At 38.0% G+C, this 24,851-nt stretch overlaps 1 protein-coding gene across 2 annotated transcripts in view; it reads left to right on the top strand.

Moving 5' to 3' along the window:
- Positions 1-24,851, top strand: part of LOC124616569 (ras-related protein Rab6) — a 79,389-nt gene that overhangs the window by 5,553 nt on the left and 48,985 nt on the right. For both annotated transcript variants that reach the window (XM_047144899.1, XM_047144892.1), the window contains exons 3-5: positions 13,550-13,603; positions 16,405-16,510; positions 23,955-24,160. In XM_047144899.1, coding sequence (XP_047000855.1) covers positions 13,550-13,603; positions 16,405-16,510; positions 23,955-24,160 — 366 coding nt within the window. The remainder of the gene's footprint in view (positions 1-13,549; positions 13,604-16,404; positions 16,511-23,954; positions 24,161-24,851) is intronic.

Raw genomic sequence — 24,851 nt, 5'->3', positions numbered from 1 at the left:
TTCTTTTGTATAGTTGCACCAAACTTTAACATTGTATACTGTAAAATGAGTAGCTTTTATTGACTTTTCTAGGTGCTTTGTGGGATGTATGCCAAGGCTTGCTGGTGAGATTGTAGTGTAGTAATTTTCCTTGCACTAATCTGACGGCTTCTGTGTATGTAAAATGATCCTTGGACAAATGAATGTAGATACTGATCCTTAACAACTGTGTCAGCGTTCCAAGATTCCATTGGCTTATCTGAATATCCACAAATGTAGAACCAGCTGATTCATACATACACACACACACACACACACACACACACACACACACACACACCACAATATTATTTGACATATTGCAACATGTTAAGGACACACAAATACCTGTTCTGTTCATATTTGTCAGTGTAAAAGACGCATCAGTGTAAAAGACTCTCTCTTCTTTTTAAGATCTTTCTTAGGGAAAAAGAATTTCTCACCTAATACATCTACGGTAAAACAACTATAACATGTATTTGAATGTATGTCAAATGTCTAGGCAGTGTAAGTAGGAAAGATTGCTCACCTTTTAATTTTTATTCTCAGAAACAAAGGAAGAAATACTTGAAGCTGTTATGTCAGTGTGTGGATCCTCATACCATAAATTATCCTCTGTACATTCCACTCCAATATTGATTCCAAACTTCAAAGATGGGTTAATCACTGTTTCGGTTTCTATAGGAGTCTCATGAAGCTCTGACTCTCTCACATGAGAAATGCTGTATCTTCCTTCTTTCTGATGGTGTAGTTTCAAACCTCCTACATTCGTCCCTTAACTAGTGTGTTGATACATGCATCTAACAACTGAAGTAAACTAGTAGCCCACCTGGAAATACAGATAACATGTCTTAAATTAAATTCATCTTTTTTTATTGTCTTGTTGTGAGAGACCAAGTCTGATCCCTTACTAAAAGGGCAGACTTCTTCAATTGGTCTCCACATTGACTATACCAAATGTAATTGGCAGGTGACTGTGCAATGGGTCTTGTCATGATGTGAAGTCTTAACAGTAAGTGTTTGCCTGGGATGCACCCTATTCTAACAGTAATGTCTTTTGTGCCCTTGGAATTAAGTTCTGTTTGAAGTTACATTGAAAGTTAGCAGAGTCTTGCCCCTCTATCAAATTTGCAGAAGTTCAAACTTTCCTCTTTTCCTTGCATTAATGACAAATCAATTAAATTCAACAATTTGTTCTCCATACTCATCATCTGTGATATTTTTGCCTTGGTCTGCGTACAAAGTTGAGACCTCTTCATAAATCTTGAACACTACCATGTTGATGTTGTGAAGCTTGGCGTTGCTTTTGCTCGAGGATAAATTTTGTAAAAACTGAAATTCCTGCTTGTCTGTTCTCTAAAATCCAAGTATTGAGCTCTGCTTCAAGTTTTGGCCATTTAACAGTTCCACTTCTCATATTATGTTTACTGTAAGGTACTTTCTTTAAAATGTCTACCTGATTCCGCCAATGTCTTAAGATTTTTTTTCAATTGGAGGTGGCCCGAAATGGCTTTCTACAGCCCTGTTTTCATGTTCTTTAGTATATGCAATCACTTGCACCTTAAATGCAATAGTATAGCAATACCATTTTCCAGCCACCATAGCTTGCAAGCAAAACCACAATAAAGATATGGCTCAAGTGGGTCTCTGCACGAGACACAGTAACTGAAGCTTGAACGAACAATATATATACTGTTAACAGCTGCGCATGTGCATCTACTGAACTCTGAACAATGTTCAAAATTTCCAAGGAAGCTAACAGTGAATTGCTTCAAGCCCAAACACAGAAATTTTGAGCTTTTAGGTACATACCTTAACCTGCTACCAGTGTATGATACACCCAGTTTTCGGGCCTATTTTTGAAGGAAAACGTGTCTTAAAAATCTGGAGAACATCAGCATCAGACTTGGCTGGACGTAGAAAGAGAACTGAAGAGTAGAAGAGATGGAACAAAAACCAATAACATAACAAGCAAGTTTGTGGATGAAGGCTGAACCAGTTGCACAAACTGTTATTTATGGTGAAAACAATATTCCATGTACCTAAAAAGGAGTCTCTCTCTCTCTCTCTCTCTCTCTCTCTCTCTCTCTCTCTCTCTCTCTCTCTCTCAACCCTTGAGCAAGTGTGCCTATGTATAAACTGTGCCAGCCACAAATAACATTGTTTTGTACTGTTCCATTGTTTTCAATTGCAAACCCTCTTTTATTCCTTTATTATTGCTTCAGCTAACAGTGATAAGGTGTGTTGCTATGCACCCAAGTAAGCAACAGTAATATAAAATAAACAGCAAGCAAAGTGAGAAAAAAATTTACATTCCATGCTAGCAGAATAACCCCATAATGAGACAGTTGCCCGCGAAATAATTAGTAATTGAATAAGTGTTTGGCAGGGATCTGATGGAACTGTACTGTTCAATGTTCCGAGTGGATTATTACTGTGCAGTAACACTTGAATGTGGCAACTGTCATATGATGAAAGTTCATTTCATTGTTTAATTAAACTGAGATTAAACTGTGATTCTACTCATACATGTTTACCTTGGTACCAAATATAGTTATCCTCTACATATATGTAAAGTACGCCATGCACCCACTCCCGTTATGAAAATTGGTGTGCCTGCTGAAGGATTATAAAGAGGATAAGCAGAAGTGTACAGTTTTACATGAGCCACAATAAAGTGAAGGTTAAGGTGCCAGAAATGGTAAAGGTAGAGAAACAAGTTACTGAGCCTGAGTATTATATTTTTAGTAACACATAAGGTCTACAGACCTCAAATTTACTGCAGTGTTACTGACAAAATACTATTAGTGACTTTGGAAGTGCCTCACAATGAAGGAGGCATTGAAAAAGCTTGTTAAGAGTATTTCAAGCAGAAAACATTGGAACAAATGGAGTGAAAAAAAAGTTTGAATTAACAAGAATCAAAAAAATTGTCAGATTAGAATTGTTCCAGAAAAGAAAGATATAACCTATAACTATGCAGTACACAGCAATTCATCTACAAAAATTTAATAGGAGAGGAGGAATAAAAGTTCATAAACTTGTGTGTGACAACTTCAAAACTGTTTCCTACAAATTAGCAAATCGAATGACTATGAACAGATATGAATATCTTCCTGGAAGGAAATAAGCTAGATTGACCCACACTTTGAATAATTATCATATTGAAGACAGCTTTAAGAGGCAGAAGAGGCTCAGTAGAACTCAAAAACAGTGAAGCTTATCATTCATATGGAGCTACATAATACCAAGAAATGCTTAAATAATTACCTGTCTTGCCAGTTGGTATTTACAAACTAGAAAGACGGAGTAAAATCTAAGTACCAGGAATAAAAGTAGGCAGTACTGTTAACCAGTGGAGCAGCAACTATAATATTACTCAAAACAGGAACAAGTTGATGGTGAACTACCTGCTGTATAAGAAATCAGCGGCTGGAAGCTGGTATGGCCATGTTATGGCAATGAAAAATATAGACAGCAAGCACAATGATTTGATGCGGAGGAAGCAAACTGGTACTAGGCAGGTAGTGGTTAGGAATGGTCAGGACAGAAGTGGTTTGAGAGGAATTAAAGTTCAGAAGCAGGAAATGTGAAATGAATAGAAGAGTAGAGATTTTTGCACCATGCCCAGGAAGTTAGTTTAATAATATTTTCATCTGAAAAATAAAAAAAATGAACACAAATTAGGGGGTATGCATATGAAGAATATTGATCTCCATGCTTTCTGTACTTCGACATAAGGCATGTACTTCTCAGTTATTGTTAATTTGCTACATGGGAGATTGTTTTTACACCGTTTCATATAAAAATCTCATATTCTGCCAAGGCTCATTGTTTGTTTCCCATATAAAGTCACCTGTTTATCCACCTGTACTTCCTGTAATTGGTGCCACTACCCAAAAGTTGCAAATTGTTTGAAACCAGACATGTTGGACTTCAATCCTGCAGAATCCTCGTCTGTGCACAACATAAAGCCCTAAATTTTTGTTTTTTAACATACCAAATTCTAATATTTACTTTTGTTTGTATAAACTTTATTATACCTGAAGCCATTTGGTAGTTATGACATCATTTAGTGTCTGTCTGGCTGCCCAACAGTTGTAAGTAGGTGCATCACCAGAGTTCGTTTATATGAAACAGTAGTAGATAAAATGGGAGATAATATAATTGAAACCCATTATGTCACTCTTCTAAAGTTTCATGTGACATCACATTGATTTGAGGTACTGTGCTGTCATGGTTGTTACTATAGAAGTAAAAGGCATTCGTTTTAATAATGCACGAAAAGACGGCACTTGTAGGTTTTGAGAAAATAAAAAAAGGTTTCCAAAATATATACATTGTCTTAAAAAAGTTAAAGGAAGATAATAAGGCTTTGATCTCTAGCTTATTTTTAGCTGCTGTTACGCGATGGCAGTATTATTTGATCTGGCACGTTTAGGACCATTCAGTGCGTTATTGTTGTTTGGTATGAAGCCATGAAGAATTTAATATTTTGATAAGGCATTTAGTAACAGAGCCCATTGAAATAGCGTATTTACTAGTTTCTCTGTGTCTGGTGCGTTTTGTTACCAAACTCAAATTGCGATGTCTTTTTATAGGGTTTAGAGAAACACTTGCGTCGAATATGGACGGAGACGTACATTTTACGTTAGAAACACGCCAGGTTTCCGTGAATGTGTTTAATTTACGGATATAATTTATTATTATTACGTTAACCATAAAGAAATAACCATCCACAGACAGATCTGTTAATTATGTAAATATTTTGCATTTGTCGAAAATGAACTCAAGTATCGGTAGAAGATTGACTTTGGGTCTGGAGAGGTATCATTAAAATTTTTGACGTAAAATAAATGAAAATTCCCAGATTACATATTTAATTTCTATCGTTAGGCCTACTCTTCTTTGTTCGCCTTCCTGTTATTCGTAGTTAGAGTTCGTCATTTTTCGTTAGTCACAGGTGTGAACAGTAACCTCTTTCAAAAGTCGACGCAGTTACGATTTGTTTTTCTAGGTAAATGTCAGCATAGAGCAGTGTCACCGACCTGCTCGGTACCACAGTGGAAGGTAGGAGAACGATCGTCTTAGGAGGGAGTATTGATTTTTTCCCCCGTGTCGCTGTTAACAGGCGCCGGGCTGGCTATGTTGAACCAAGCGCCTCAGCGGCGGGACATGCTGCAGTGTGCGCGTCAGTACACATTGTTTAGATATTTTTCTTGGCTCTTTGTTAGAAAGGCCTGTTTGACCCAGTCGAAAACGATTGGTACAAATGAAATCGTGGTTGGTGCTGATTATCTCATACTCTGCAGAGTAGCTTCACACCTTGCGCGTTAACTATTTTACTGAGAAGAAAAGTATTTTGGGTGGTAAAATAGCATTCAGAGCGATAAGTACAGGTACTAGTTTTGGGCAGACTTGCAGACGTAAGAAAGTACTGAACGCGTTAATGTGAGAATTTTGTAGGAGACGTATTGCCCGAGACTAAGTGAGGCTGCTCTCTGAAGTATAGTTAATCTCAGTTTCTGATAGCAGAGTTTGAAAATAAAAAGATTTTCAGAATTTTGGGTTACGTTCACAGTGGCACCGACAACGGTCGTCAAACTCTGTAACCAGAAGTCCAGTAACATCAGCTGACATCATGGTCACAGTGTTCCCCATCGGATTCCTCAGTTTTTGGTGGGGTAGTGGTGGTTAGATTAGAATCTATTCTGTGTATGAAGCAGTTTAGATTTTAACCTCAAGGTGGATAACATGACACTTCTGTACTTGGATACGAGTACTGCAACGCGGCGTTTGCTGTTATGATGCCGAATGCATGTAAACGAGCTATAGGACTGTCACGAAAAGAACATGAGTACTGTAAACTTCACTGCACTGTAAAAACTTGCCAAGTGGATTTGAGAAAGGAGGTAACAAGATTGCTGGTGCCAGTGTTATTTCAGATTGAGTATAGCTTTTAATAAAGAAAATCATCCATATTACAGAGTTTAATAGACTTTCACGAAGCTCCAAAATTCGGTATGGAATAATTTAAAAAGTCGTAGTATTTGGGATGCAAGAATGAAAATATTATCCTTTAGATTAGTAATTTAGGGCATCGTAAATAGCGTCAAACATATCACACAGAACTTTGAAACTTTACTTTTCAGAACTTAGTATACTGGTATGCCGAATGATTGGAAAGATGTAATAGTTGGACGTCCAATAACAAAGTGACACTTCTAGTTTTACTTGAGCCAGAACTGTATCTTTTAATGTGAGTATCGGATTGTTTAATAGAATTCGAATCACACCTCTACAAGTACTCGAAATCTGCTTTGATGAATTTGATGATGGGCAGACGTACGCCAACTAACCTTCAATGGCTGTCATTCGGATTACGTGTGAATGACAACGTTTAGAATAAGATATTCTGAACACCTAAAGTACTGAAAAGTGGAAACATGTACGTACATAAAATTTGCAAACCACTACATGTGACAGAATCACAGTTCTACTGGAGTAAAAACGGCAGTAAGCGGTAATAATAAATTGTAGGCAGCTGACGTCCACCCATCACTGCCCAAAAAGATCTCGTGCAGTAACTTTAAGCATAAGATACGCCATACTTGTCACGTTAACTAATTTTTTTAGAGGTTATAATCTGTTCCTTAAATTTCCAATAAAGACTTTGCCAACTTGTTGTTTCCAATAAACTTTGATTTCAGTCCATTAACCCCGCACTGAATCCCTATTATATTTTTCATCCCCCAGGACGCCACAGACTTCTCTGACTGCACTTAAGTTTCCAACAGTCCATTTTTAGTGTCGTATTGGGCATTATGATCCAAAAATAAGCTGATTTGAATTTCACCTATCTTCGTCAGAAATCCTTACGTTCAGGCGACGAGATATGCTGCATTGAGACCGCGCATGTGGTGGCGTATATTCGAAAAGATCTGCTGTCATTGGCCGATGAGCGCAGTCGAGGTGGCACTGATATCCGCGGATACCGCCGACGACCGACATCGGCCGAAGACGGCGGATGAAGCCTTCGGCTGCGGCCACAGTGGCTCCGATATCAGTGGATTTCGCCGACGGCCCGCGCGGGCGGGGACGACCGATCTTATCCAATCACTACGTCCGCGGTCGCACTACAGCCGATCTTATCGCCCGAAAGTACAGACCTCGGACGACGATCAGTGAAATTAAAATCAGTTTGTCTTCGGTCGAATCGACCCACGTTCTCGCACACAAAATATGGAGTGTGAGAAACTGACAAGATTAGTTCAAGAAAGACTGAGCTTGTGGTATCCTGAGGATGAAAGTATTATAATCAGGATATAGGTCAGAATCTGTGGACTGAAATCGCAGGTTTAGTCGAAACTTCAAATAGGCAAAATCTTTATTGGAGATTTTAGCCATAGATTATAACCACAAAAATAATTTGTTCAAATGAAAAGGGTGTATCTTACATGCTTATAGCTACTGTACTGGATCTTTTTTGTGATAGGTTGTCATTAGTTGTCCACAAATTTATTACTTCTTACTGGTGTTTTATGCCAGTAGGGTACTGATTTAGTATGAAGTGGTTTGGAAATGTGGTGTATAGTATGTATCTTCACTTTTAAGTGCTTTAGATTTTCAGAGTATTTTATGCTACAATTTATGCTTGTCTTTCACTCGAATGCTAAATGACAGTCATTGAATGTTAATTGACGTAAGTCTGCACAACTTTACATAAATAAATCAAAACGAAGTTTATAGCTTGCTTTTCCAGATCACTACAAATTATCTCAAGTATATAACAGAACGTTTCTCCCATCATCTCATTTGTAAAATTTGTCTGCTTATTCTGATAACAGTGTATAGTACTCACCATTTTGTTTACAAGACAAGAAAGCTCATTCACATGAATTCAGTCTCTCTTTAACTAGCAGAAGCGGCTATGCAGCACTGGCATCAAAGTGCAGAGGCATCGTGGTATCCACCCCACATTAGTAGGTTAAAATCTAACCTACTACATACATAAAAGAGATTCTAACATAGCCTAACCTCCTGGACTGACCATGCTATCAGCCGATGTTATTGGGCGACGTCTGCCAATGGTGTCTGACTACAATGGTTGGTGCCAATGTGAATCCAGCCTTAGAGAAGTGTCTTCTGTATGTGAGAACTTTCGGCAAACTTTTTAATAGGTTGAAAACTAAAGCTCTTTTAAAAGAGGCAACCTGAGATGTGTGGTACAGAGTAGACAAGGGCTTCATTGCTGTCAAACATGTAGTGGCTTAGAAATCAGCAAATATTCGTAGGTGCATAATTGGAACTGTTAAGCTAACCTTGTGACTGTTGACAGCAGACTGTAAACTGGTTAAACAGCTACAAACACATTCTTGGTGCCTGGGAAACTAGGCCTTGAATGCATTGAAGTGCAGTGCTCTGACATTTTTTAATGGCCGGAATAAGCATGCATTCTGTGATCCAAGTACTACACCTTAGAACTTGGCTCCATTTGTGTATTATCAGTAAATTTAACATTGTCAGAAAATTTGGCGGCTGCATGAATCAAACAATAACATTCCGGTCCCCTTGAAACCATTCTTGTTAATTGCCGTTTTTGTCATCAATGTGATGGAAAAAGTATGAAAACAGTGTGTCAGAGCAGCCACAAAATTATCAGAGCACCTTACCAGCAAGAAGCAGATATAAATCCCTGACATATCAAATACTGACATTCGTAAATTTATATACACATAAACAGCTGTATACTTAAAACTTAATGTACCTTAATTAGCAAATATAAGGGTTGTATTGTTCCAGCAAAAAATGAAATTTTTAAAAACTTTTTTCCCTGTTGTAACAGTTTCACAGGTAGATTAGTACTATTACTTCTAAATTTGTTTTGTGAATCGTGTGTTGGGGAATATCTCTGTACGAGCTGATTCTTGGGTGTTGTTATTACTGTGTCCATGCATGCTCTATGTGGGCATCAGAATGACTTTCCTAAGTTTTTCTTCATAGAATTTGCATGAAATTGGGCATATTTAAAAATTTTCCTGCCTTTTTTTATTACACGAGTCAAATTCGTGACCAGTTGTGTTGCTGTTTGCACATTGTTGTATTCATGTAGTCTAACCGAATATTGCTACCACACATTTGTTTAGAAGCCACAAGCATTTTGTAAGTAATGTCTCCTGGGGATTCTCAATAAACAGATGTGATGATACATGCTCCTCCTCAGAATGTACTATCTTGGTATAATGTATTAACTTCTGCAGTTCGTCAAACAGTTGGTCCTGGGTCAGCATCATAATACTTGATGTCATTTAACAAGCAATAAGCAATGCCTTTGTTGCATCCTAATTCAGGTGTTAAAATGCTGAATAATATTACAGAGTTGCAGTATTCAACAACGTTTCCTCAACAAATTCCTCCAAAATTGTTACTTGTTCAGTTCATTGTGGCATCAATAGAGATACTAAGTACTTTTAAAATTATTGAAGTTGCTTTTTCTGCAAAAGTTTCACCGCAGTTTTCTTCTTACAAAGTGACCATAAACCACACACATAATGCTGATAGACTAGCCTAAAGTAAATGTCTATTTTATTATGCTTTGATTTTGGCCCTGTTAAAGGTTGTAGACCTACTGTAATCACATTTTTTTCGTAATCAGTAAAGTTCCATCCCTGATTCTTTAAAGAATCAAACTCCCGTGTTTTAGTTTGGCACCTAAGTTTGTAGCATTTTTCATTTTGCATGCTGATATTCCCGTTGCTAAGGATTTATTAATGGGTCATTTTCTTACTTGTAGTTGACTGTTCCACATGAGTTTACGTTTTGTCATTTGGAGGTAGTGAATGGTGCTGTGGATGCTTGAAATTGGAATGCCAAGTGAAAAAATGTCCAACAGTATTCATTGTGGAAAGATTGATGCATCTGTGTCAAGTGACATGAACTTTGTGATGGCATGGACATAAACATACAGCAGTGAGTGCTTTCCCACCCCTTCCACAGTGATATTCTGCCATCCACTGAACCTACACAATATACTCGTACATGCCTAACCACCCACGCTCCTCCCGCCCCCTTAACTTGTGGCTCATATCCCTGTAAAAGACCTAGATGCAAGACCTGTCCCGTACAACCTCCCACCATCTACTCCAGTCCGGTCACAAACATCACCTATCCTATCAGAGGCAGGGCTGCCTATGAAACCTGTCATGTGATCTACAAGCTAAACTGCAACCAATGTGCTGCATTGTATGTGGCATGACAACAGACATGCTGTCTGTCCTCACGAATGGCTACTGACAAACTGTGGCCAAGAAACAAGTGGACCACCCTGTTGCTGAGCACGCTGCCCAACACGACATCCTTCATTTCAATGACTGCGTTACATCCTGTGCCATTTGGATCCTTCCCACTAACACCAGCTTTCCTGAATTGCGCATGTGGGAACTCTCCCTGCAATATATCTTACATTCCTGTAACCCTCCTGGCCTCATCCTTTGTTAGTCATTGTCCTCACCCATCCAGCCCCTTCCCTGTTCCCATTCCAGCACTACAAAGCCCTCTGTTCCACCAATGCACCCAGTCTTTTTACTTTGCCACTTATCCGCTACCCCCACCTCTTTCCTGCTCTCCATCTAACCTCCCGACTGCACCTAGTTGCTCTACCCCTCTCCACCTTGTCCCTGTGTGCTCCCCAGCAGCAAGTCACTGTCCCCCACCGCTACCCTGCTACCCTTACCCCACCCAGTTGAACTGCTGCTGCTGCTGTTCAATGTGTCTTCAGCTGCCATAGACTGCAGTCATGCGTGTGTGCGTGCACGTACAGTCTGTTTTTGACAACAGTTGGCCATAAGCTTATTTGTGACGTTCTTTTTGTTGTGACTATATGCGACTCAGCATCTCTCCTATGTAGTGAGTAGCAACTTTCCTTTTCATAATATTGTAAACATATCAGCAATTTCTATTAATTTTTCAGTTATTGAATAATTTCCAGTGGTGGCACAGTTGGTTGAATTTGACTCTCATGATCACACTGCTCTTTCACGTAACAAAATACAATAAATAGATTCTCATTACTGGGTGTTGCTGAAGTGGGAGAAATGAGTGCTGAACTTCATTTTTGTGACCTTACACTGAGCACCTCTGTCATGTTTTGTATGGGGCATATCGATCTTTCATTCTTAGCTTCATGTTTCTGAATTTATTTGATGTCTGCTGCCATTGCCACACTGATAAGGACTCCAGATGCTGGAGTCCCTTGCACTTCTCTGGAACCTTTCCAGCAAATGTCTTCCATTCACCTTCTGTAATCCTGATGGTAAAATCAAGCTTATCCCCTTTTTGTACTAATTGTTTCTATTACCCGTAAATATTTAAATGACGACATACAACCCAAATGTTCGCTACTGATTTTATAATTATGTACTATTGGGTTCTTTCTGTTTGTTAGGGACATTACCAAGCTATTCCTTGCACTAAATGAAACTTTCATCAAAGTTTGGTTGGAGTTTCTTAAAATAGCCAAACAACAATATTTTCTGGTCATTGCATTGTTATCAAACAGTCTTGTAGTTCTGATTATTCGTATAGAGACCATCAGAGGTCCTGTTCTGTTTCTTAGAAACGCTCCCAATGCTACTTTTTTTCTTTTGAACATCCACTACCCAGTATCACATCTGGTTTCAGTTAGTCAAAATGCAGCTGGAAAATCGCATATCTGCAAAGATACTCAAATGACTGACTGTATTTTGGTTATTAATTGACAGTGTGGTGCTGTCATATGCTTTTCATAAATATTGAAGAATAAAACTACCATTCAATGCCCATTGACTTTTCACAAAATATTGTGTATCAGTAAAGCAAGCTGCTTTTCACAAGAGTGGTTTCTTTCCGAACCCATGCTGGTTCTTTGAAAGGTGCTTCCATTCCTTGAGGTATATTGTAATGTTTGACTGCAGAATATTCTTATTGATTTGCTTTCTGCAACAGACGGAAGATCTGTAAGGCATTAAGGCATTGGTTACTGAGGCCCCAGGAAGAGAGGATCCCAGGGCTGGGAACCCTCTAATTCTGGGATCTTTGTGGCAATTCCTTCCCTTTGAATCTTCCCCAATGAATCCCTCTCTCCTCCCTGAGGTTTCAAAATATCTATTAAGTTTGTTGCTTTCATTTTTGTGTGTGCATGTTGGTAGTGGGGTGTGTGTGTGTGTGTGTGTGTGTGGGGGGGGGGGGGGGTAGTAAAGTGTGCTAGAATATGAGAGGAGAGGTCTTAGGTTCAATCCCCAGTCGATCTTAGGATTTTTATCTGCCACTTACCTCCTCCTTCATCTGTGCAAATGATTGTTGGTACAAAAAATGCTGAGTTCCGCTGTGGTTCAGAATCAGTGTTAAACTTTAGGCCTCCCCCCAATAGCTGGATAAGTCAGTTCAAAGGATGTAACAAGCCAACAGCATACCATGTGTTCTCGAGCACTGTGGTGTTCAAATCATTGAATTGATGACTGCTGAACTTCAGTGCAGTATTACATACTTCGCCCGCTAGGCAGCAATTTTCACAAAATATATGTGTGAACTTCAGTGTTTTTTTTCCCCATCTTGAAATGCCTTCTGGTTACTCTATAAACTTCGTTGGGCTACTGAAGCGTGTGTACATCAGTTTTGTCTGTTTCAGTTTATGGATGTGACTGTAATGTCTGCAAGACTAATAATTCAGTTTAATTTTAATATTTTATTTCTAATAATTTTGCGTACACATTAGTGTGTGAATAATATCTGTAGCTTGACTGAAATCTACAACATTGAACTTGTATTTCAATCATACTTTGTGGAAAGCAAACATTTTTATTATTGTGCAGATACATTGGACAGTGATAATTCATCGGGTTTGATTTCGATATTTTCAGTTTAATCAGTCTCAGTTGAGATGAGAGAAATTTGAAATATGTTTATTATTTGAAGTTGTGGGGAGACTTATCTGTTGAACACTGTTGTAAAATACATACATTTCCAATCCATGTCTTTGGTTGAAAAAGTAAAAGGGAATAAATGTTTATGAAACATATTTGAGAAATAATTGAATTACTGAAAGTAAGCCAGAGATGATCAGTATATATTCTTGAACAAGGGAAGCAGATATTAAAGGTACTGATATAAAAAACTAAAAATATCTTACCAAAAACAATTTCCCTACTGTCAAGCTTTCAATGGTTGTCAACAGAACAGCAGCTTCAACCAAGAATAAAATTTATAAAATACAGTGAGCAAATATTTCAACACGTATTTTACATGGAGTACGCGCACACGCGCACACACACGCACACACGCACACGCACGCGCGCGCGCACACACACACACACACACACACACACACACAGGCAAGGTGAGCTGATAGTTGGAAAAACTTAGGAAACTCAGTTAACACAGTATTTCTTTATAACATTAGCAGATGTGTACACATGGAGGCCAGTTACAAAATGGACAGAATTTAAATGTAGTATTTTCCTGATTTTTATTACACTTGTTTTTTCTTTCTTTATAGGCTACAATTGGAATTGATTTCCTGTCGAAGACTATGTATTTAGAAGACAGAACGGTAAGTAAAGCAACAGATCTGTGTTTACCTTCCTTATTTTTAATTTAAAACTTAAAGCTGCAGTTAAGGAACTACTTCTTAAATAGGAAAATGAAACTGAGGATTGCACAGGACTCATTGGATCCCTTTAAAACAATACTCTTGGCCACACCAAGTACTTAGTTATCCACAATGACTTTTCACTTGGCACTAGTATGTGTGCTGTTTCTCTAGTGTCACAAGGTATGCAGGGTAATTTCTATGAGTTTAGAATGTAGAAGAGATGGTACTGGGGAAGTGAATGTGTATGAGTATGGGTTGTGAGTAATGCCTGGGTAACTAAATTAGATAACTTGGCTGTGAAAGGTAAAGGTTTCAGGGTAAAGTCCCAGTCTGGAATAGTCATAATGGTCTGTTTTCACACACAAAAATGTCGTAGATTCCCAGAACCTCTGTACCAACTGTTCTTTATATTTAAAAAATTTCAACCTATGGTTTTAACCTCGAGCTGCGAGTTGTATTTCTGTGCACACTGCATCAGGGACACTGTCTTAAAAAGAGCGCATAAATAATTGACAAAAAGTCTCATCTGTACTGATGTGCTTGAACTTAGGAACAGAAACTAGTGATGTATTACCTGATTTTTCTATAACATATTTCTTTCTGTAATTCCCCATCCCCCCACCCCCACCCCCCTTTCCCTACCACACTCTTGTTCCCCTCAAGGATAACTCGGTAGTTTCCAAGATGCATTGCAATCAATATACAGGGTGTACATAAAGTTTGGGAACACTTTCATTTATTGCTTAAGAACTAAACATTGTACAGATGTCATACATACTGCATTTTGAAGAGAAAATCTGAAAGTTTTTTTACAAACATTTGATATGCGAACCGTGAGTGACCCGGCAGATGTCAATACGGTAATTGAATTCTTGCCATACCTGTCCCAGGATACCATTGTCAACTGTGGCAGTCACTTCCCGTATTCTTCCGGAGCTCTGCTACATCACGTGGTAGAGGTTGTATGTACACCTGATCTCTAATGTGTCCCCATAGAAAAGTCACATGGAGTGAGATCTGGTGATCAGGGAGGCCATTTCATGAAACAGCTTTGGAGAATCGAGCTCAAATTCAATCCATTCATGTGGGTGCTTTGTACTCCAGATTCAACAATTATGCCTGTTCACTTTCCCATTAGTGTGAAAACTGGCTTCATCACTAAAAATTAAGTGATCACAAATGCCATCCCCATCCTCGTTTAATTGTTGCAACTGTGAACAAAACTCAAAATGCTTGTCTTTGTCGTCATCATTGAGCTTCTGCACTAGCTCCAATTTTAATGGGTTGATAGGCAGCTTCTGTCGCACGACTTTCCAGATAGTCATTGGAGCCATTTCGAGCTCATGGGACGCATGACATTTCGGTTTCTTTGGACTCCTTATGAATGTTTCTCGTACGCATTCCACATTCATTTTACTCACATTGGGATGTCCGCTTCTCTTTGCTGGTTACAAGCAATCTGCTGTAATGAATTTGTTGTGCCAGTGGTAAATGGCATTCCTTATTAGTGGCTTCTTACTGTACTTGGTTCTAAACATCTATTGAACAGCTGTAGCACACTTGTTTTTGTCCAAGTCCAACACACAGAAAGCTTGCTCTGCACCTGAACTCTCCATGTGTGCAATTATCAGCAGATTACCAAACTACCCTGTGGCAGTATACATGAAAAAAACTCTCAGGTTTTCTCTTCAAAATGACACATGTATTATATCTGTACAGTGTTTGGTTCTTGTGCAATAAATAATTGAAAGTGTTCCAGGACTCTATGTACATATGCTGTATAATTTTTGTATTTTATTTTCCAGTGTTACTGACATCAAAAGGTGGATGTAATGATTTACTTAAATGTTATCTTAGCAACAAGTGCTTGTGAGTTGTGACATGTAATGTGTCTACTTCAACAACCTTGTTTTCACCACCTACAGCAAGACTGTCATTTGTCACAATCAAATAACACACCTTCCAACAAAAACAATAGTAATCATAAACAGTGTTTTTAGATAACCCAGTTTCTGAATCAGTGGTTTCTGACATATATTCTTGAACTTGTCAAAGCTCTAAAATAGTACCCTGCTGTATCGGTAATTTACATGGCTCGAACGAAGCGTTTTCCCAGATTGCAATTATTTTGCAATATTTTGTGCAATATAATTGGAATGGGAAGTCAACAGTGCTGCTGTTTTTTCCAGGTTTCACATGCATCTCCCCATGGCAATCCACACATTTCCTAAAATTGTGGTTTGTCAATAAATGATACTACAGAGCTCCAAAGCTACTTTCCCTAGTACACACTCTCAGAATTAATTCTCATTAGGTAAGAGTAGTCCAAGTCAACGCTGCACAGGCTTCATTCATCTCTATAACACTACTGACATTAGAAGAAGCTGTGTTGTCAACAATGCTGCAAACAAAATTGATCTCTCTGGCCATGGCAATTGTGTGCTAGATATATATTGCTTCCATTGGATCTTGAAATTACTGATAACTTACCTTGAATTCCATATTCTCCAGAAGCTGCCACCATATATTTGCCTTTCCATGAAACAAAAATAATTTTAAAGCTCAGCCAGAACCTTCACTAGGGCTATGTGTGGTAGGCTGAAAATGTAACAAAGCTAAAGATCTTGGACTGGAATCTGTTCAACTTTGGACAAACTCCTCTTCCTTACAGAAATCTCATAAGAGTGCTGCATTCTCTGAGCACACATGACCACAATTTCATTCTACAGTCTAGAAATTAATGGAACTTGCATGTTTAGGTACGCCTGCAACTTTGGGATACTGCAGGACAAGAAAGGTTCCGGAGTCTGATTCCTTCATATATACGTGACTCAACAGTTGCTGTGGTAGTTTACGATATCACAAGTAAGTACAATCACTTAATTATACTATCTTTTAAATATGTTGCATGAGTTTTTGATCATTCATTGATTAACTTAATATTAACAAAAAAATTAAAAATTGCTTTTTAAATTATTTTTTTTTCTTCTGGACTCTGTGTTTGAATTAGAAGTACTGATAAGACTGTGAACTAGTAGCTTGCTGACAAACAACTTTTATAAAAGTTTATAGCTACCTAATAGCAGCCATAATGGTGCTCAGTGCATTTATTTTCCAGACTTGAAGTGTTTGATGTTGAAATGACTGAGGTCGGTGTTGCTTTACCATGGATACAATCAATAACTCCTACGCATTGATTTCAGTACAAAAGTTAGCCACTGCATGTTACTTTTTGCCACGTGTGTGTGGCACAAACCTCAAAGCACCTATTGCATTTCTTGTGGTGGCACTGTGAGACAGCACTTTCTTTCCACTCGCCATGGATGTCTTGTGTTTTATGGAGTTGATTTTTATCACTGTGATATCGAATTAGGTACATTTTTGCATTAGTATTACCAATAGACAATTGTAAGAATAAAATTTGTTTTCTGGGCTTCTGATACACCGCTTGACGTATGTCACAGTTCTGAATAATGAAAAATGTGGGTTGAGTAAAAAAAACTCGAAATAAAGTACTGCTAAGTTTGTCATCTGTATATCTGTGCAAAGAAGTGACTTAAAAATGTTCCTCACCTATCGTAAGCAGTTTATATTTAAAAATTTCCTTTAACTGTTGCTGTTCTCTTCAGCCTAATGAATGGTTTGATGCAGGTCTCCATGCTAGTTTTACACTGCACAAGCCCCTTCGTGTCTAGATAACTTCAGCAACTCATCTCTTCAAAAATCAAATAAAAACAGTCTTGATCATGTTTTCAGATATTTGCTTGCTAAGCAATGTAATGTTTTGGGGTATTTGTAAACATCCCAACACGCCGTTGGAAAGCTGTTGACAAGACGTGCTCATAAGTAAATTGAATAAGGATAAATGTAGTGGGAAAGGGAAACTGTGTGCTTTCCTTTCTTGCATGCAGTGAATGTGGAGCGGTGGTGGAGTCAGCAAGAAGGGTACCAGTAGAAATATTACAACCACTGGTCATCTGGGAGTCATTTTTGCCATGGTGCAGCAAGTGCCTGAATCAGAGCCATGGACTAAATGACACACCAACGGGGCATAATGAACAATTGAAGAGTGATAGTTGTTTTTACAATTTGTACAGAAACCAGATGGCAGTTATAAGAGTTGAGGGGCATGAAAGGGAAGCAGTGGTTGGGAAGGGAGTGAGACAGGGTTGTAGCCTCTCCCCAATGTTATTCAATCTGTATATTGAGCAAGCAGTAAAGGAAACAAAAGAAAAATTCGGAGTAGGTATTAAAATCCATGGAGAAAAAATAAAAACTTTGAGGTTTGCCGATGACATTGTAATTCTGTCAGGGACAGTAAAGGACTTGGAAGAGCAGTTGAATGGAATGGACAGTGTCTTGAAAGGAGGATGTAAGATGAACATCAACAAAAGCAAATGAGGATCATGGAATGTAGTCGAATTAAGACGGATGATGCTGAGGGAATTAGATTAGGAAGTGAGACACTTAAAGTAGTAAAGGAGTTTTGCTATTTGGGGGGCAAAATAACTGATGATGGTCGAAGTAGAGAGGATATAAAATGTAGACTGGCAATGGCAAGGAAAGCGTTTCTGAAGAAGAGAAATTTGTTAACATCGAGTATAGATTTAAGTGTCAGGAAGTCGTTTCTGAAAGTATTTGTATGGAGTGTAGCCATGTATGGAAGTGAAACGTGGACAATAAATAGTTTAGACAAGAAAAGAATAGCTTTCGAAATGTGGTGCTACAGAAGAATGCTGAAGATTAGGTGGGTAGATCACGTAACTAATGAGGAGGTATTGAATAGGATTGGGGAGAAGAGAAGATCATGGCACAACTTGACTAGAAGAAGGGATCAGTTGGTAGGACATGTCCTGAGGCATCAAGGGATCACAAATTTAGCATTGGAGGGCAGCGCGGAGGGTAAAAATCGTAGAGGGAGACCAAGAGATGAATACACTCAGCAGATTCAGAAGGATGGAGGTTGCAGTAGGTACTGGGAGATGAAGGAGCTTGCACAGGATAGATTAGCGTGGAGAGCTGCATCAAACCAGTCTCAGGACTGAAGACCACAACAACAACAGTTGTTTTTCTGGATTTTATCTGATCCTATAGTACGCATGTTTGAATGTACTCAAGAGAGTGGTATTACCATAGCAATAGTTAGTTGTGTGGTGAAAAGTAATAACAAAAATGTTGAGCAAAATATACCCCTGTTTGTGAGAAGTGTGGCATTTATCTGGTAGCACAATGGAGAGAACTTGCAGAAGCATTCCAGGGACCTTCACCGCAGTTGGTTTGGCAGGGAGCTGGCACGGAAGGATCCAGAGCACCAAAAAAAAAAAAGAAAAAACTTCTTTGGGAAGAGAGGATAAAGGTAATGCTACTTTCACCTGGCAGTGTGTTGGGGTCAGAAAAATATTGCCCTGTTATATCAGCCAGGGATGCAACTTCCCGCTACTGCTGGTATAAGATCCACCACAATCTCACAAAATAAACAGCAAGAAAAGAAAGGAAAATACACCTCAGCTGCCGATTTCAGCCCTTTCCTCAATCTTCAGGCTTTTCCCCATAGTTTTATTATGGTCCGGATGGCCTGAGGAAAGGGCCAAAACCATTTGCTAACAAATAAAAATCTGAAAATACTATAAAGACTGTTATTTGATTTTTAGCATTTTATACCAATTGCTGCTTTGCTCCATTTACTTAATGCTTTCTAAAATTTTACATCTATTCAAACCTGCTTACTGTAGTCAAGCTTTGGTCTCCCTGTAGAATTTCCACCACGCACACTTGCTTGCATTGCCAAATTGATCATTCCTTGATGCCTTAGAATGTTGTGTTGAACTATCCCTTCATGTTGTCAAATATAGCTATAAACTCGCTCCCCTCCCCCCCCCCCCCCCCCCTCCCACCGCCCTCCCCCCCTCCCCCACTTCATTTCAGGTATTCATTAGTTTTTGGTATATATCACTCTAATTTTCTGTATTCATCTGTAGGAACTCGTTTTTTAAAAAAGCTTCTGTTCCCTTCTCGTCAGGACATTCTCATCGGTATTTCACTTTCCTACAAGGCTACATTCAAGACAGATACCTTTAAAAGACTTCGTGACACTTGAATTTATATTCACTGTTAACAAAGTTATCTTTTCAGAGATGATTTTCTTACCATTGCCAGTCTCCAATTTATATCCTTATTACTTCGGCCTTCGGCATTTGTTTTGCTGCCCAATTAGCAAAATTTTTACAGCTTATATTATCTCTTTTTCTAATTTAATTCTGTCAGCATGACTTGACTTAATTTGACTACATTCTATTTACCTTGTTTCACTTTTGTTGTTCATGTCATACCTTCAGTTCAAAGCATTATTCATTTCATTCACCTGATCTTTCAAGTCCTTTAACAGGTCTGACAGTATTAAGACATTGACAAACCTCGTTGTTTTCATTTCTTCTCCCTGACTTCAATCTCCTTAGGGTGAAGTGGGGTAAGTGTAATCATGGGGTTAGTGTAACCACGGCTTATGGTGCCTTAAAGAAGCTGTATTTTTACGTCTGACCTATCACACATATTAATTTACTCTTTTCTTTGTTATATTTAACCATAAGTTGTCAAATCTGACATAAATTGGTAATTCATTTTTGGACTTGAATTGACGTCTACATTTTCACTCTGCAAGTGAGTGACATGCTCAGAATTTGGTGGTCTGTCATTTTTGCAGTTTTAAAGATAACTGCACAATTTTTTGGTTACAAACTAACTTTTGCATGACAATTTCAAATATGAGATTCATTTTACTCTACTGATAAAGCTCTTGATATGCCAGGCATGGTTACACTTACCCCAACTTTTTCCCATGTGGGGCAAGTGTAACCAACAGTCTGGGGCAAGAGTAACTGGGGGGGGGGGGGGGGGTTTACACTTGCCCCAAACAAACTTACCAGAACAAATTTATTTATTTAAGCCGTAACCTTGTTTTTGCTATCACACTAGATCAACTAAACTGGCCTTCCTGTACATATGGATACCAGAATAACTGATGTGCTGGATTTGTAGGCCTACTGAGTTTGTGTGAGATATATTTTATTTAAGTCTACTATATTTTTAAACCACGTTTCAGTTTATAAAATGACACAGTCCGACAGTGTAGTCCCACTGGTAAAACAAAGAAGAAAAGGATTGCACCAGGAGCTGAAGTTATCACTTTTCAAGATGCCATCTATAAAGAAAAAGATTTCAAAGGAAACAAGAATAATAAGACGAAAGCAAAATGAAAAAGCATTATCGACATAAAAAAGGGCTTGGTAATGAAAAGTAAATCTTCCAAACAAAGTGCTCTTACTTTATCCGAAATGGCATTTCGGAATGTTGTGGAGAAAAATCCCTGATTACTCATGTGGGTAACAAGAAAAAAAGACTGGAAGTTGAATCAACAAGTGAAGAAAGTGAAACTGAAGGAGGCCTATCTTTAATAAGTGGTGATGAAGAAAATGGGACCATAATAACACTGGACGATCTCAGGAAAGAAATGATAAACTGTGAAGAAGAAAGAGGGGCAAACTTTTTTGAAGCCAAAGATAAAATTACAGTTGGAAACTATGTTCTGGTAGCTTTTGCAACAAAATGTGAGAAAGTTCATTTTATTGGCCAAGTTACCAAAATTAGTGATTTAGGAGATCCAGAAGTGATTTTCATCAGATGCAAAAATAAGACAAAGCATGGCACCACATTCTACTGGCCTGATAGAAAAGATGAGAAGGAAGTTCCATCCTCTGATGTCATTTCAGTGCTGCCTGAGCCTACTTTGAGTTGCAGGGGAGACCTGACATTTGGTGTTACATTTGATTCATACAACATTCAGTGACTAAATAATAGTTAGGGCCTAAGAGTGAATATAATAAGTTGAATTAGGGCAGTTTAGCGTTAAACACAAACTGCCAACAACTTTAGTTCAATTACCATGAAAAATAATAGAAAGTGAACTTATAAAGTGAATTTTTCTTTTCTCTTGATACTAGATATTTTATTATTTTTGTTAAATTGCCTACCAAAGAAAAAATATTACTTTGGTAGAATTTAAACTAATAAATTACTGGCCTAAAACAAAATCAATCATCTATGAAGGATTCTGTTTCAGTGTTTCATGGTTTAGGCTAGCACTTATTTTTTAGTTTAGCTAACATTTTCTGTGTATTTCATAATATACAAAGAGGCGTGTGCAAAAAAGTTCATATCTTGAGTAAAATTTAAGATATTTTAATAATTCAAAAATCCTCAAATTCAGTAAAAATTGGGTAATCAGGTCACTTACCCCAAGTCTCTTTTATAGTGCTCTGTATGGGTACAACAATGCGGGGTTACACTTGCCCCGAACCATGAGGCAAGTGTAACCTCACAAACAAAATTTTGAAAACAATTAATTGACCATATAATTTCTTTTTTCAAAAACGAAATGTAGATTGTTTTAAGTCAGTAAGTTAAAAGTTTAAGCATGAGAAATTTCAAAATCATATCTTCAATAACAAGTTGGCAATTTGGTGTCAAAGTTGAACTATGCCAAAACGTGATTACGCTCGCCCCACTTCACCCTACTAATTTTTCCTGGGTTTCATTTACTGCTTGTTCAACATACAGATTGAATAATGTCGGAGGTAGGCTGCAATCCTATTTCACTCCTTTCTCAACTCTGCTTCCCCTTCATGTCCTTTGACTCCTATAACGTCAGTCTTGTTTCCGTTAAAGTTGCAGATAACTTTTTGCTGTCTGTATCTTATCCCTGCTATCTTCAGAATTTTAGCGAGTGTATTCCAATCGAGAGTGCCAAAACCGCTCTCTAAATCTACAGATGTTTTAAGTTTGCCTTTCTTCAGTCCATCATCTAAGATATATTGTTGGGTCAGTATTGCATCATCTGCACCTACATTCCAGTGGAACTCAAACTGATCCTCCCGGAGATCAGCTTCAACTATTTTTTCTATTCTTCTGTAAGTAGTTTGTCTAGATTTGGCAACTATGACTTAGTAAAGTGATAGTTCTCTAACATTCATACTTGTCAACATCTACCTCGTTTTATACATTCTTCTTAAAGTCTAAGGGTACTTCCTGTCTCATAAATTCTGCACACTAGGTGGAATAGTTCTGTCATTGCCAGTTCTCCCAAGGATTTGAGGAAATGTCATTCAATGCAGGAGCTGTATTTTGAGTAAGTCTTTGTGCTCTGTTGGATTGTTCTCACAGTGTTCACCCATCTCATCTTCTTCCTCTATTCTTTCTATAATAGGTCGTAAAATGTTTCTCTTGTGTAGAGCTTCTGTGTATTCCTTCTACCTTTCATCTCTCCTTTCTTTACTATGAGCTCAGCTCTTAAAGTTGGAGTATGTACTTCTCCACACTCAGCAGGTCTCCTTGATATTCCTATGGATGGCATCTTTCCCCTAGTCAAGCACGCTTTCACAGACTTCCAGTTTTTCTTTGGATCACTCCTGCTTTGCTGTTTTACACTTCCTCACAAATTTTTATAAGCCTGTATTCCCTTTCCCTACTTAATTTTCTGGGTTGTTGTACTTTCTCCTTTGTCAAATTCAGTCCCTCACAAGTTACTCAGATTTCTACTGTATCTTGTTTTATTTTGCCTACTTGATCCTCTGCTGCCTTCTTTCATATATCAAAGCCACCCATTCCTCTTTTATTGTATTTCTTTTTCATGTGTCAGTCAACCATTGCCTAATGTTACCTTTGAAACATTCAGCAACCTCTGATTTTTCAATTTATCCAGTCCTCACAGCTTCAGTTCTGCCAGTACAATGTCTCCTACCTTCCAAACTCCACAGAAGCTCTCCTATGAACGGGTCATGTGATGTGCTTGGGTAGCTCAGTTGGTAGAGCACTTTCCTGCGAAAGGCAAAGGTCCCAAATTCAAGCCTTGGTTCGGCACACAGTTTTAATCTGCCAGGAAGTTGCATATCAGCTCACACCCTGCTGCAGAGTGAAAATTTCATTCATGTAACATTTTTGTATAGAGTTAATAAGGAAACCTATTCAGTTCTAGTTACTGTTCATTTGGATGCTGAGTACTACCTGTCAAATAATTGTTTGTAAATGTATAGTTTACCTGACCAATGATACTTAAAAGCATTAAAAATGAACATTGGAAAAAGTATAAAATATGATGTTTTAAATTTTTAAGATTATGCAGAAGAAAAGGCCTTTTTTAATGGAAGAAAATTTTCTCTTTAGTATTGAGAGTTAAATAAAATCCAAACCACACATTAGGCATATTTGTTAGTGTGTTGTCATTAGCACTATTACATCTAATTGATTCCATTTGCAGATGCGAATTCCTTTCATCAGACATCTAAATGGATTGACGATGTTCGGACAGAACGTGGTAGTGACGTAATAATTATGCTTGTTGGCAACAAGACTGATCTCTCAGATAAACGACAGGTCTCCACTGAAGAAGGAGAACGGAAAGCCAAGGAACTAAATGTCATGTTTATAGAAACTAGTGCAAAAGCTGGCTACAATGTTAAGCAGGTAGAGTAAACTTAATTTTTGTCTTGACATGGCTTATAGTAAGTTTGCAATAGGTAACATATAAAGTAACATTTTGCTAAATTAATTTACGTTTGGAAGCAAGCTTAAAATTTTGTCTTGCATGAATGAAGGAGTATTGTTGAAAATACCTGTTACCCGTTATTTGTATAAACTGTAAAATTGCTACTTCCATCTTTAGTACCTTTGTAATTTACAGAAACGTACTTAAGCAATGTCCATTGTTGCTAAGTAATATACTGTAGCATCTGCTGGATTTGGTGGCTGCTGATGTTTTTATCTGTGCTAAAAGTGCATTGAAACTCGAGGCTCATCATGATGTTAAAGTTATGTAGCACCATATCAAAGTAACTACAATTAAAAAGCAACAAATTTTCGCAAAATGTGAAAGAAAATTGGAAGTAAAATGGTTTCTCGTGCATACTTAAGCCTTCATGAGCTTTCAAGGTGTTCCTTCGAAATAGACAGTGGTAGTGCTAAGCCCTTTTTCAACTACACACTACTTACTAAGAATGTAAATCGTTTTTGTTTGATATATGTATCATCTATGAATATCACCTGAAACACAGAAATATACACATTTTTATTTTAGAACTCGTGTATGCAGTTTGTACTAAATCTCCGTCAATTCAATTGAATTATTATTCTAAAAATAATTCACTTCATCTGAAGA

The sequence above is a fragment of the Schistocerca americana genome, chromosome 1 (genome assembly GCF_021461395.2).
Source record: "Schistocerca americana isolate TAMUIC-IGC-003095 chromosome 1, iqSchAmer2.1, whole genome shotgun sequence".
NCBI lineage: Eukaryota > Metazoa > Arthropoda > Insecta > Orthoptera > Acrididae > Schistocerca > Schistocerca americana.
This window is presented reverse-complemented; position numbering and strand designations above follow the sequence as displayed.